Below are 15,817 nucleotides of genomic sequence, written 5' to 3' on the forward strand. Positions count from 1 at the left end.
CTCTTAAAATCAGTAACAGAAAGCACTTTTGGCAGGTCAAATAAACACCAGGATTATATTACAAACCTTATGAAATAGTTTATATTAATGGAGCAAATTACTTTTTGATACAAATATTTCTGAAATTAAACATTTACAGTTTGAGAGTATACAAATATCATGTGCCACACTGTAACTAGCTGGTAGTTACACGATTTATTCAAAGAGTGAGCCCAAATTTGTGATTTAACAGTTCATAGTAATCTTGACTTTCAGTCTCGTATGTGATCTAATATATAGTTACATCAAAGAACTCTGTATTATCTGTCTTTGACATCTTGTGTGTAGAGTTGTGCAACTGCCAGGGAAAGGTTAATCCGAGCACTATTAACTGCAATTTGAAAAATCTTTGGAGGTTAATAATGTCCAAAGTCTTTCTCGTCATTCCTTTAGTGTATGTAACAAGATCACCTACCAGAAAATAGGAGAGAGTCCCTGAAATAAAAAAAACCTGCATGGAAAACTGCCACATAAATTTAAGTGTCTGAACTAGGACATTGAATTCTAAAACTTTTGTTCTGAATTGCTTCAAGCATAAAGGATTCAGCCTCTCCCTCATCAGCCAATGCTGCAAGAATTCTTTTACCACTCTGGGCTTTGTATTCACAGTAGGATTTTCCTAGGTCATTGCAGTTACAAAGCATCGAGGGCAAATATCTCAATCACTGAAACACTGGTGGACTTGCAGACAGAGAAACATCAGCTGCACACTGTGGATTAACAGTGATTATTTTGTACTGTTTTTGTCTGCCCATTGCCCAAACTGGCAGTGTAGCAATCCAGGCAGAAATGGTTCGCAAGCTCTCCAGCTCACCAAAACCCCTATTCTGATTTTCAGACCATATCTATCTAATGTGCAAGTCTTATCAGTCTTACAGACTTGCTCAGTTTCAGTCTTCCACCCTTCAAGCGATTAATAGCCTCTCTTTCAATTCTTGTAAAGTTATGACACAGTCACGTGTATTATAAGGTGGGCATAGTGGTCTAAAATTCCATATTTATGTAACAAACAGATATGCTCCAAGGCATACTTGAACTAAAGGGTTTTACTAATACTACCAAGAAGGTGTGGATAAAACAAAATAGATAGCACTTTGCTTAGGCCAAAAAAAAAAAGGAAGAAAATTCTAAAAATATCCCCATATTTTTTGTTTAATGTACATAAGGATAGAGAACTAAAAGCAGCCTTCTGAGAAAATCTCTCAAATTAGTAGCTTAAAAATTACTTTCAACTGTGGACACTAACTCATACGATTTGATTTTTGTTGTGTTCAGGCACACATTAAACAAATATTTTATACAATACAATCAAAGCATTTTAAATATAAATGCATACCCGATGCCTGAACACCTTTCATTTTCCTATATTAAGCAACCTACAAGATCCCATTAATTTGATCAGACAAGAAAACTGTTTTGCTTTTAACAAAAGCAATGCTGAACAAGCGTTTTACACAAGTAGTATAAATCATCAGCAATGCCTTCTGATAACTGCCACATGCACTTACTCCACACCTTTTAACCAGTCCCTACGAAAGCCAGATCCAATTGCCATTTCCATTTGCCTTCCAATTATTTTTTATGCATGCCTGTAAACTGACTGTTTTTTTAATAGATAGGAAGGAGATATTGTACATGAGTTTTGGCTTTGAAATACCTTCTTAGGACAATAAATCACTCTAAGGCAGACAGTGAGGTAGAAGGCATCTTTCAGGGACAATGGCCTCTTTTCTTTCTCAAAAATTAATTTGCCTACATCAAAAGTGAAACTTTAGAGAAGTTAAGAACTTTTATCATGTTAAGAACTTTATTAAAAATACATTGACGTACACAATAAACATTCATAGAATCGTAGAATAGTTACGGTTGGAAAGGACCTTAAGATCCCCTAGTTCCAGCCACCCCCTGCCATGGGCAGCACTAAACTATGTCACCCAGGACTCCATTCAATCTGGCCTTGAACAGTGCCAGGGATGGAGCATTCACAACTTCCCTGGGCAACCCATTCCAGTGCCTCACCACCTTCAAAGTAAAGAACTTCTTCCTTAGATCTAACCTAAACTTCCCCTGTTTAAGTTTTAACCTGTTACCCCTTGTCCTGTCACTACAGTCCCTAATGAAGAGTCCATCCCCAGCATTCCCATAGGCCCCCTTCAGATACTGGAAGGCTGCTATGAGGTCTCCACACAGCCTTCTCTTCTCCAGGCTGAACGGCCCCAACTTTCTCAGCCTATCTTCACACGGGAGGTGCTCCAGTCCCCTGATCATCCTCGTGGCCCTTCTCTGGACTTGTTCCAACAGTTCCATGTCCTTTTTACATTGAGGACACCAGAACTGCGCACAATACTACAGGTGAGGTCTCGCAAGAGCAGAGTAGAGGGGCAGGATCACTTCCTTCAACCTGCTGGTTATGCTTCTTTTGATGCAGCCCAGAATAAGGCTGGCAAAACTAATGCCTAACAACTTAGTTTTCATCAAGTATCTTAAGATAACAAGTGAACAGAAGAATACAAATGAAAAAGAGCAAAGGGGACAACTGGAGAGACAACAGTAATTAATGGAAAGAGAAACATTATCAAATAACACATAATAGCAACAGCCTTGGTGAGAACAGTAGAAACATTAGCCCTAGAGTCAAGGCATTGTTACCACTTCTCTTGAAGATGCACAGTGTTTACTATGAGTAATGTTAGTTATAAAAATCTGGGCATAGCAAAGAATGGACTGAATTTTTAACCTCCTGCCCTCCTACTGCTCTTCCTCCCGGCTTGTTCAACTACTACTTCCTTCCATTTTGAACTTCTACCATTTCCTCACACTGTGTGGTAGATTCATACTTCTCACAAAATGCATTTTTTTTCCTCTTCATACTAAGTATTCATCATCTCTAGCAGAACACAATCTTAAGGACAGCCAAGTAAAACACAGATTAATTTTTCAGTTCAGATGCACTTTAAAATCAATTTGAACTCAGAACGAAAACAAAAAAAAAAACAAAAACCATAACAATGATATTAAGATTTCTTTTTCATTTATTGATCAAATCAGTTTTGTCTCAAACAAAAAAAAAGCACCCCACAAACAAAAAATAACCTCCCCCCCCCCAAAAAAAAAAAAAACAAACCAACCCACAACTCTGAAAATAATACAAATGTAAGCACAATATGGTACTCTGAATGAATGAAACATACCTCCTCCACATCGTTGTCCAACACTACGATTTGTAGTGGAGAAGTCAGATTGTGGTTGTCAGAGATGGTAGTCCCGACTGGAGAGGATTCAAGGATGAAGCCCTCATACACAGATCTTGTGAAGTAAGGCTTCTGATTGTTCTCATCAAGGACTTCAATATGAAGATTGGCAAAGGCAGGAAGAGGATGGCCATTGTCTTGTTCAGCCTAAAAAAAACACCTAATTTGTCAAAAGCTCTCAGCCAAGTAAACCAGCTACTAACTGGTGCTGTCTTATATTTCAGAATTACACTCTAGTTATAAAAATGAGTAACATTGTACAGATCCCAATTAAGAAACTTAGCATCGTGAAAAAAAATCAAATAAAAATTAGCTAGGATAGAAGAACAGAAAGACTTTCCATCACAATAATCTTTTAAATAGTCACACTGAAACTCAAAGCTATACAGTACATAGGCTAAAATCAAAAGATGATGACAGTACACATGGACATACCGTACTTGCTTCAGATTACTGGAGGAGCATATTGCCCTAGACTTGATTCTTTCTCCCTCTCTCCCAAAATCCTTCTTTCTGTTATTAGATAAGTAGGATTTTCATTTTTGTTTTGTCTATTTTTGGATATCAAGCAAATTTCCTTGCTTCAATTAATAACCTCCACTTTCTCAACAGCAACACCTCACCCCAAGATTTACACACTGATACAGTTTCACCCAATTTATTTTCAAACTTCCTAGGCATAAAAGCACTAATTTCCCATTCCAGTGTGCTAATAAGTGTAAGATGCTGCCTTTTTTAAACATTATTACTTATGACTAATTAAATAGACAAGGGAAGCAAAAACAATACGTAACTTATTCTGTAATTTATAAAGCACAGTCCTGCACATGTCCCTATAACAAGGCAACAGTAGGATGTTGTAAGACAGCCTCTTGCATGCTTCACTGTCAAAACTGTAAGCACACAGACCCTGGGACTGAGACAGTAGTGCACTATTACCTTTCTGTAGACATGGTATTATGCAATGAACTCTTCAGGTGTAAATATATTTCAGAAGACAGACCAGTACGTAAATTATTGTTGTTAACAGTATTTTTTGTTTGCAGAGATTTTATCTTCACTCTGGTGTTTCCCCATTCCAAATCAGGATAATTCCTCATTTTTCAAATTCAACATCCAAGGAGTTTTCTTCTAGAAACATGCCATTTTCATTTCATCAACTAGTTATTTTTAATTTCTGGTTTAGACACTTTTTTTTTTGTCTGAAAAATGTTCATTCTGTATAAAGCTTTGCTTTCTTTATACAGCAACAATAGGATGGTGTTGATGCTAAAAATATTCGAGTTCAAGTAAAAAGTATACACATCAAAAATGATTTTTGTGTTCAAAGGAGGTGATGACACCTCTAGTAATTCAAAAGAAACTAATTCAAAACATTCAGTTCTTAAGAAAAATGTTTTTTCCTCTTTAAAATACATCAAAATTACTTTTGCCCAAGAGATAGGCAACAGTGACACTGGCACAGATTTAAAAGAAACCACTAACCCATATGCTTGTACGTGGCTATTTTCTGACTCATGATTATAAGGTGAGATCTGGCAAGTGGATTTACATAAGCAGGTGCTACTATCTGAAATTAATATGGCTTTTCCTAGGAGATTATTTTTTGTAAATGAGACAGAACTCTTGAAGAAACTGGGAGTTCTGCTACTTAATTCACTGGCATATTAAGATTTTGCTAACCATGGTGCAGGAGGCAACATATTTATCTAGCGCTGTTCTTATATGCATCTAGGACACAGGATACTACTGGTGATCAAACCTGTAATTGCCTCAAAGAATTACTACTATATTAAGTATGAATATTTTTTTCCTAGCAAGTTTTAATTATTCATATTCAAATAAAATACACAATAGGAGAACAGTACACCAGGCTTCAGTCCACCCAAGGAGACTGATGCTTCTGAGTGATCCAACCAATTTTAGACTTTCTCATCTAATGCAAATCTCTGTCTTCACACCGATCATAGTAAAGAGAATCACATATCTCTGTTTTATTAGCATTTAGTTAGAAACCTTCCGATTGCACTGAATTTCATTCACCAGAGCAGCACTCAAACATTCCTGGGGAAATCCTCGTTTTGCGGAAATTAACAGCAACATATTTCAAATCCAATATAGTAGTAGCTGCTAATAGCATTGGAGACTGGATAAGTGACTTTGAAATGCTGAATATAAGCTGCAGAAATGAGATTCATTTTGAAGCTGATGCTCCACTGAACAAAAATCAACTTAACGTGTAAAAACTAACATTGCTGAAATTACTGTGAAGTAATCTGGCTACTGACCCCCTAGGATTTAATGTAGGGAGTTTTGCCTAAGTTAATATACTGAAAGCATGAAAAAAAAAAAAAGACAAAACCAAAAAAACCTCACAAAAAAGTACCCTCTATGAGCAAGAAATAAATACTGATCCAATTATATTTTATAAGCAGATCTATGGCTAAGCATCTTTAAACGCTGTTCTGTTTCAAGAAAAGGAGTCATCTTTACACTAAAAAGTTTATATACAACTGCTGCAAGTTTCTCTATAACAAACCTTGATGTTCTTTGCAACTATGAAGAGTTTCTTAAAAAGCAAAATGCAAAGAACAGAGGCTTCCAATGTTCTTAACAGCTTACAATGCTGCAATAATGGCCTTAAAACATAAGTGAGCACAGACCCCATCCCAGGTTAAAAGAAGAAATATTCATCTATGAAGGGTGTTTACTACATCATCATCACAGTACTGAAGTGTCTTTCTGAAGAAAAGACAGTGCTCTAAGTTGCAGTTATGGTCAAATACAAAGCGGATATGTGCTCGTAAGACTGAACATAAAATTTTAAGCCAGGAAGACCAAAATTACAATGAAAAGCATTCCTTCCTCAGTGGGCACTTCAACTCAAAAGCCCTTCAACTTTGCAGGTGCTTTCCTTTTTGTTCATCAGGTTGGGTAGACAGGTCAAAATAATTAACTTTGGCCTCCCCCTTTGAGAACTGGACAAAATTAGACAGCCAATTCTTCAGAAAGTCACAGTCATTTTCCACCCATTTGTTACCAGCAACAAGCATTTCTTGCAGCACCAGGACACAGCTCAGCTTCACTCCTTCACTTCTTCAGGAAGTGTTTAGCTGCAAAGCTATCAAGAGAAAGCCACCACAATCAGCTCACCTCTTTTGCCACTTAATAAAGTTTGATTTCCAAAGACACCTATAATTAGGAAAAAAAGTAAGCTTTGGAGGCTGCCAATGAAAGCGTCTTGTTTCCAGAACTAACCCAGAAATTGATGTATCAGGGTAGGACTGGAAATCTCCAACGCATCAGAGCTCTGTGCTCAGGCACAGGAGGTGAGACAGGTTCAAATGCACTTGCTCTGCTGCCCTACCCACATAGCTCTTCACCAGCACCAAATAGCAAACCTCAGTGCCAACTTCAGGACCTGAAATTCCTCTTTAAGAACCAGGCAGACTTTGATACAGCAGTCCTTTGCATCTGACCTTATTTCCTACTTGCAAACAATTTCCTTTTACAACAGCAGAAGAAAGTAAAGCAGAACACTTCTGGTAAGAGAGAGGGAAGTTTTTTTTTGAAGAATAATTAAAATAGTGTTGAAATTCTAGCCGTTTCTCAGTGAAACTTCCTTTAATGCATTTTTTAGTAGATTTGTAAAATTTCTGTTTTTCTAATCCAACCTACCTACTTGTGGGACTGTTATTAAAACTCAATCAGTTTTACAGACTAGTGCTGTCGCTTTACATTGAAACTGCTCTGACCAATAAAAAGGATAAAATGCAATCTCCATAGAGAAACATATCTTTTTTTTGATCCTTATAGTACACAGTTACATGTTAAAAAAAAACCACAACAACAAAAGCCTCTACTATTCATAAGAGCAGAACAATATATGCTCTTACTCTCTTCAAAAAGATTTAGCTGAAAGCTGGGAGAACAAATTGTTCATTTCCTTATAAGGCCTCTTCTGGAGCTGTTGTGTTTTAAGCCAATGGAAAATACAACTGTTGGTCTTCCTTTGGCCTTTACACATAATGATGAGTCCAACAAGGCAAATTAAGAACCAGTGAAGAAATTACTAAGATGCTAGTCACAAATATTTGCTTTCAAACAACATTCTTTTTAAGAAACCTCTTTCTCTAACAGACATTTCTTTTTTCTTTTGTTTGATACAAAGAATGTTATATCAAATATGAGAAATTGATTTGTTTTTATATGTTACATAAATGCATTCCCAGAAGCAGCTCTTGGCTAGGAGCAGTTATTGTACTTCTGAAGCATATCCTTCATAATTTACCAAAAAAAATAGTATCTGCAATATTGTCTATTTTCCCCTATTCCTTTTTTTTTTTTTTAAGAGATGAAGTTACGTATAATATAAGTTGTTCCAGACATTCAATGCTGTTACTGAAAACAGTGTTTCCTCTTATTGGCCTGTTAAACACTTGCCTGGGCTTGCTTGCCACAGGCTGAGCATCTCTGCTTCCTAGCACATATTTTGGAACACAGGAATAGACAATTTACATTTGTTTCAGAAATAAAGCCACTGGTCCCACAAATAAGATTCAAGAAAACCAGTTTGTACTTTAAGACACTTGTTGCTGTTTCTCCACAGGATTCAGAGTTGATCTCCCCAGAAAACTGTAATAGGCTAATTAGAAATAAAAAGAAAAAAAACAAACAAACAAAACTATAAAAAAAAAACAAAATACCAAACAGAAAAAAGAAAAGAAACCCACAACAAAAGTTCCTAACAACCCTGGTGCTTATGGCTCAAGTATTTAGCAGAGCAGCCAGATAAAGCACACCTTTGACCTGCCACACTGAAGACATATTTTCCCTTTCCAGCTTTGATTGTTTTCTCTTGACAGTAAGTTACATCGCTTTTTGGTCCAGTTACCTTTTCACAGGTACCGTGGAAGAATCATAAATGTCAAATTCAGTAACCATAATTGCTTTCAGTCTTGTATTTGTCTCCTTTCCAAAGAAACCAAAATCCTCCGTGCTTCCCCTGCCATTGATTAAACCCCAGCATTTCAAGAAATACAGTAAAAGAAATAAGAAAAAGCCTCTGGCAAACACATTTGATAGCTCACTGAAGGTGAATGTGCACTGGAGAACTGCAGGCAGGTCACTTCAGATTTCCTATTTAACGCAAGAACAAGGAATACCCTGGGAACTTCAGACACTCAAACTTAAACTTGACTTTAAGCTGTGAAGAAGATTAGACAGTATATAGTATTTAAACCAATGCAATTAAAAAAAGAACAGTCAGAACAGATACAAAGAAGGCAGGTCAGGTCTGACAAAGTTGTTTCTTTAAAGTGTATAATGAAACTGGGAAATAAAGCTGAAACTGGGGACATAATTTGTCTAGATTTAGGACTGTATATCACAGACTGGATTAATTTACAAGGTCAGAAAGTACAATTAAGAAAGGAACTAGTGAAATGGATTAAAAATTGGCTTAAGAACAAGTAGCACAGAGTATCTTTAGAACACAGAAGTCTGACTTTACTGTCACTGAAGCTTGTGATGTGGCATTGAAAAGAAATTGATACATATTGTGTCTAGACACTATGCTTAAAAAATCCCAACCTAAACCATACATTTTTTTCTTCAGGTATCAAGGTTAAGTGCCTTTAGTTTTAGTAAGGCATACAGTGCTGTACTGCAGTGAACAGTAATACTTAAACTACTAAAGCTATTCAAAGCTGTCCACCTTTCCAAATAATGAAGGTGATCCTCCCTTCAGTTAAAGAAAATACCAACTCTGAAGTCATTATGCCAAATTTTAAGTGACGGATGCTTAAATTTTAAATGGCAAATGTCTGTTTACTGATGAGAAGAAGTACAGCTATTTCTGTAAATAAAAGACATTACAGAGCTTACCATTTATGGATTTTAATGTTTTCATTGCTCTGAGTGACGACACACAATTTGTAGTCAGTCTTAACTCACAATCACTGGTCTTTCTAATATGCATCTGTGACAATGCTTTAAAAGCAAGGAAAACATTTACCATGCTGAGATGCTACTAAACACAGGAAAAACTTGTTGTTTTTTAATATGTATGTGATAACATTGGAGATAGACTGATATGAAGAAACATTTTCTTGATATTTAAGAAAGGCTTTGGTTTTCCTACAGCATTTTTTTTCCCCCTCTCCTTATTAACCAACAGAAAAACTGTCTCTGAACTCAGGTTTTCAATTCTATATAAACTCTCATCACTGCATTACACACAAGATTGAAAAAAAGACTCGTAAAGAGAACAGAAATTTCCAGACTATTTGTACTCGGTACACTCTTGTGACAATGACAAGCCAAGAGGAGTAACTGAATACTGAGCTCACATGGATATTTGAAAAGCCATTTTAAAAAACAGTTATATCACCTACAGGAGATGCACAGCAGCTCAACCAAATGATTTTGAAGATTTCGTCATTGTCAGGAACTGTACTGAGCAACTATTTAATGAAAAGACATTTCTTCCATTCTTTTTCTAATCTGTCACCATGATTACAAAAACACTCATTTTTTTAGTTCATGTTCTATCTTGAGGCAGAGCAATCATCCTGTTTCCTGTTATAGCTGATACATCTCTACCATGCTGGAAGAATATCAGAGGAGACAATTTTCAGTTGCATGTCAAAAGAGAGAGACAAAACCAAAGCAGTTCCAGAACAAGGGCAAAATATTTCTGGAAAACCATACTTGTCATGAGGTCTATATTTTATTTTCCACTTCCTTCTCTGAAATTTCTCTGAGCACACATCAATTTTTAGGAAGATGAGCTTTTTAACATATAGGTTACTTTTTAGAGACCTATTCAGCAGCAATCACTGTGAAGTTTTCTCAGAGTTCTCAGCTGCAGCCCAGACATACTTCAAGCTAATCAGTCTCTATCATTGATTAAACTAAATAAATGGGGCATAACACTTTGTGCTGAAATCCCTATTTGCACCATTTTAAAATTTAGAAGAGCAAAGAATAAGCAAAAATCCTTCTAAATGCAAAAAATGCAATTTTTAAGATACACTGGATGAGAGGGAAATTAGAGCTACCCTGAACAAAGATAACAAAGGCCAACAGGCCTTTGGAACCAAGAGATCAAAACAGGATGAGAAGAGTTGGAGGATGACATCATTACAAAATCCCACCAAGCATTACAAGTCTGAAGTTTCTGAAGTTGTGAAAAAGTCAGATATTTCAGGACATTTTAAGTCTATAAAAATAATGACTTTGGACCATTCCTGGACCAGTCCAGGAATTTCCAGTCTCATGAGCCTCAGCTGATGCACATCATCTTATTGCCTGATAGCATCGTGGTTTTTATGAAACTCATAATAAAAAAAAATCATAGGAATAATTTTATTAGATCAGACCAAGAACCTACCCAGTGCAAAATCATGCTTGCAGCTGCAGCCAAAGACAGAAGTCTAGAGAAGAATGTAAGCAGCTCAATTTCTCTGGATTTCTCTTTAAAGCAACAGATTTTTCTTCACAATCCAGCCTTGCCTCTCCTTGAGCTCATGTCAACTTTCAGCCCCACATCCCTGCTTGTCAAAGCAGACAAACTATATTTGATGAACAACCTTATTTTGTCTGTTTTAAGCTTGTCACGTGCTTGTTTCATTACATCACAGAGACAGTGAACTATTGATTCCTCTTCATTCTTGGAATCATGACATTATATTTTGTGGATTTCTATCATACCTTCTCCCTTCCTCACTTGATATGATCCTGCTTCAGTTCTGCTCTGCCCTTTCTGTGATAGAGACAAGAGCTGTGCACTGTAGTCAAGACACAGATACAGGCTGGATCTGTACAGTACCAGAGTGATTTATTTTTTCCTTTGTTCTGTTCTCTGTTTTTCATAACGATTTCCAGCATTCAATTTGCCCTTTTTTGTTTCTGGTTTTGTTGCTTGTTTGGTGATTTTTTGACAGCCACAGATCATTGAGCCAATCATCACACTCAGTTTTCAGTTACAGTGCCAAGATCTCATTCCCAGCCCAAGCCAGAACCCATCACAGAATCATGGAATCATAGAATCATAGAATAGTTAGGGTTGGAAAGGACCTTCAGATCATCTAGTTCTAACCCCCCTGACATAGGCAGGGACACCTCACACTAAACCATCTCACCCAAGGCTTCATCCAACCTGGTCTTGAACACTGCCAGGAATGGAGCATTCACAACCTCCCTGGGCAACCCATTCCAGTGCCTCACCACCCTAACAGGAAAGAATTTCCTCCTTATATCCAAGCTAAAGGATACATCTTATGCATAAGACTAGGATGACCTTCTCTGACTTGCTTCACTTATTTTTAAGCTATGCCTAATTTTATCAACCATTTTATTACTAACTCATTTGGCCTTGCAAGGTACTACTGCAATTCTACAGTCAATCCTCATCCTTACTACCAGAATGCCCAGGTGGGGCAACAACATCTACGCTGCTATTATTACCAGCTAATCAACGTGGCAAGGGGATGACAACCAACAACCAAGTGAGGAAGTGGTGGACCCAGGCTGGCCACAAAAGCCTGCAGGGTGATATGAGCAGGAGGAGCCCCATATTCATTAAAGTAGGGCTGAAAATCACCTTCTCCAAGTCCAAAAATGGCCCATCTTGGCAAACAGTAAATCATAGAAAGCTGGTGGCAGGCCTGCATAGATAGGCAAGAAGTTCCTGAGAAAACTCAAACATTAAAAAAAAGAAGCCTACTGGAATTGGGTACAGGTGATGCAGGTTTAGAAAAGCCAAAGCCCACCTGGAACCAAATGGCAACACGAAAGTCTCCTAACAGGTTTAGCAGCAATAAAAAGAACACTAGGTAAAACGTAGGACTGTTGCTGAATAAGACAGGGTGAAAGGGGACATGGAAAAGGCTGCCATACTCAATGTCATCATCTTCTCAGCCTATACAGGTAACACCTACGTTCAGTAATCTCCATCCCTGAGACCCATTGAAAAGTCTGGAGCAAGGAAGACAGAGGAGGATCAGGTTAGGGATATATTTTAATGTATCAGACACATATGAATCCAGGGAATCTTGTAGGATGCCCTCACAGATGCTAAGGCAGTGGGCTGATGTCACTCCAAGACCCTTCTCTACTACCTGAAAGGTTCATGGCAACCGAGAGCTCCTGAGTTTTATAAAAAAAACAAATATCACTTCTATCTTCAAAAAAGGCAAGCGGAAAGATCCAGGGAACTACAGACCTCACCTCAATGCTAGGGAAAGTCCTCATGGAGCAAATAATTCTGACAACCATTTCCCATCATATGAAAGACGAGGAGAAGGCTGGGAGTCATCAGTGTGAGTTTATGCAAGGCAATTCATGCTTGACCACCCTGACAGACTCTACAATGAGATGAATGACTTGGTGGATATGGGGAGAGCAGTGGATATTATTTATCTTGACATGAATAATGTTTTTGTTCTGAGTCTGTTCCCATACGATCTCATATGCTTTCTGCCTTCAGAGTGCACATTTGTCCTCAGTTTGATCCTGAGACTGTTGCTGAAGCTCTGCCTCCTTTTCAAGTAAGTAAGCTTTCAACAGCCTTGAGAGCAATGGACAGGAGAGATCAATGAAGTTCCCAACAGGAACAGAGAAACCAATTAACCTCCAGTGCAAGTAGTAGGAGAGCATCACTTCCTTTAATTTCTGCTGAGATCCGTATCAGAGAAAATCATGAATACTGCAAAGGGCTTAACTATAGAGGAACAGCCAATACATGTACTGTGAGCATCTCTCTGATCAAAAGCACTGCCATAAGAAATCAAAAATGGTCTTCCCAGCACCCAGTTTCTTGAGATGGGCAGGATAGCAGGCATGCAAACTCATGCCATGCCAGTATCACAACAGTGTTACTGTAACCAAATGTGAGCCCCAGTGGATAGTACTTTATGTTTGTAGCCAAGCTTCCGCACAATCTTCATTCATTAACATGGAATTTGATCCGGCTGATACTCGTGCTCAGTCTTTACATGCACATTCAAAACAAGCACAAGACTTATTTAAACCTCCTGTGTCTAGTCACAGCCTATAGAAATAAAATGGCCAATTAGGCAGGAGGACGGTTTCTAAAAACTGGAAAACACACTCCATTCAAAGGTTGAAGCCTTAAGACTAAACAGAGTAGGTATTACTGTTGAAAAGTGCTTGCAGAATAGGATCCCAAACCAATTTTCTTTCAACACTGGAATTTCAGCCTGTTCAACTCTGACACATGGCACTGACCTCCTCTTACCACCTAAACAACAAGGAAACACAATCCAACTACAGAATTGTTTCTATGGCATTATGTGTCATGAGGTTAATGCCAGTCTGACTGAAACACCACCTGGGCATAATAGATTTTTGAGATAGGTACATAAGATACTCTGTAAGGAAATTCTTCAAAATATGAAGGCTGTGGCATGATGCTGAAGTACTCTTCTGTTACCAACCCTATTGGGAAAGCACCATAAAAAACAAGCAACTGTGAAAAAACAAATTTTTTTGTAAGAGTCTCTTCCCTAAGAGCCATAAAAATCTCACATCCACGGAAAAGCCTTATTTGACAATTCAGGCTACAAATGCTGTTTGAACCTGGGAAACTTATTCTCCCAACCTCCCTACCCTCCCCCAACCTTTATTTTTTGTTTTGTTTTTTTTTAATCTAATTGGACTTTTTACTGAAATCTACATGAATCCTTCCCGAATTCCCAATGGCACAATCAAATGCAATAGACAGTGGTTTAAGAATTAACCATAGAGGTTGTATGAAAATCTACTCTAAAATGACATTAAAAATTTACTTTCCCCAGTATGAAGGGTCCACATGAGATTAACAAAACATTTGTCTATTTTTTCACTTCAGGTCATAATATTTCAAGAGTTTTTAGGCATTAATACAAGTATTCCTATGTAATCAAAAATGGAAAATCAATTCTTGCAAGAGAAATAAAATTCCTCTTCTATTTTTGAATCTGACATACATGTATTTTCTTATACTGGAGAAAATCTGAGGTATTGATTGTTCTAGGTATGTAACATAGACCAGAGAGATACAAACAAAGTGAAAAGTCTATGCCTGTACTTCATCAGCCTCTAAATATTTTCAGCCTTTTTTTCTATTGTAAGTCCTGCAGGTTTTATAGCAAAATGAATGAACAAAATTCTTGATTCTTCCTCACTTACTGGATACCAACCCACTGCAATATTGATGTGTTGATGAACCAGAGATGACTTCTCACATACTATCAACCAGTCACACAACAGATGCTAATAAAACACTTTCCCTACCTCCTTTACACTGTATATACTATTCATATATTCAGTAGGAACACCTTGGATCTTAACAGAGTTGACAACATTTCTGTAATCATAGTAAATTTCACTATTGGTTCACTTAGAGGAAGATCACTGTTTGCTTTACAAGACACTGAAAGAATCTAACTAGTCATGATGTTTTCAAGTATTTTATTAAAACAAAAACTCTTTATGACTTGCTAGTGACAATTTCCCCCCCAAATCTTCACATACTTATTTTCTGGACCAGAATGACAGCCATTGTGGTAGTGTAACTCTTACTTCTCAGCCTACTCCAAATGCCATGCAAATGCCTATGAAATTAAAATTACTGCTCAGCATGAGTAATTTTATCAGTCTGGTCTCTTACTGGTGTGGTAAATTCCTCTGTAGTGTAGCACTTCAATTCATTGGTATTTTGTTGACTGTGTGAGCACATCTAATCTAGCCTTCAGTAGCCCATCCACTTAGCAAATTGATTTTAATAGAACTGTCAGGTTAGATTTTGTTTGATTGATAAATAGCTGATGTTTGAATAGGAAAGGATCAAAGTGCATCAATTTGGCTATTTGTCTCCTTTTGATATACGTACTTCAGAAAAACCAAAACAAACCAAGTAACAACAAAAAACCTGACTGACAATTTTTAGAGCTAGTAACAAGAATGTAGTCTCATGTCTACATGGTTATGGCTTTTTCTCAAGAATGGTGATCAAAGCTTCTGCCATTTGCTTTAAGCAGCTTTATCCCCTTCTACAAGCAAAGAGGTATCAGAGGTGAAGTTAACTCTACTGAGGACTAAATAGATGACATGCCTTCCTGTTACAAATCATTATCCTCCAGGAGAAAGATAGCTACCATAGTGACAATGTTAAGGAAATATAGTTTGAATAGGCATATTATTTTATTGAGTATATTAGAAGATGTTTCAGCAAAGCTGCCGATCAAAGATACAACTACATTTTAGCCTTCAAGGTTGCTGAAAGTGTGCTCCCTCTGCCTGCAGCTTTGGTTTGATTTCTCTAGCAACTACTTTCTGTAAAGCAGGACCACCTGCTTCAGAGGAGATTGTTCTCTTACCAAATGGTCTGCTCTCCAAAGAGACATGCAAGTCCTCTATGGACATCAATCTTCAAATGACTTTTATTTATTTAGAAATAAAACTTACTCCAAAAGCAGCAATTGATGTCAAAAAAGGAATAAGTACTATGGAGTGTGGTTTTG

General features: G+C 37.3%; 1 protein-coding gene across 1 annotated transcript in view; it reads right to left on the minus strand.

The window, feature by feature from the left end:
* The window catches only part of PCDH15 (protocadherin related 15), a 360,972-nt gene that overhangs the window by 196,747 nt on the left and 148,408 nt on the right, over positions 1 to 15,817 (minus strand). The window contains 1 exon segment of the mRNA XM_057415611.1: positions 3,231 to 3,437. Within this exon segment, the coding sequence (XP_057271594.1) occupies positions 3,231 to 3,437 (207 nt within the window).

The sequence above is a fragment of the Pezoporus wallicus genome, unplaced genomic scaffold, assembly GCF_028554395.1.
Source record: "Pezoporus wallicus isolate ANWC-B61680 ecotype Strahan unplaced genomic scaffold, APGP_CSIRO_Pwel_v1 contig_736, whole genome shotgun sequence".
Taxonomy (NCBI): Eukaryota; Metazoa; Chordata; class Aves; order Psittaciformes; family Psittacidae; genus Pezoporus; species Pezoporus wallicus.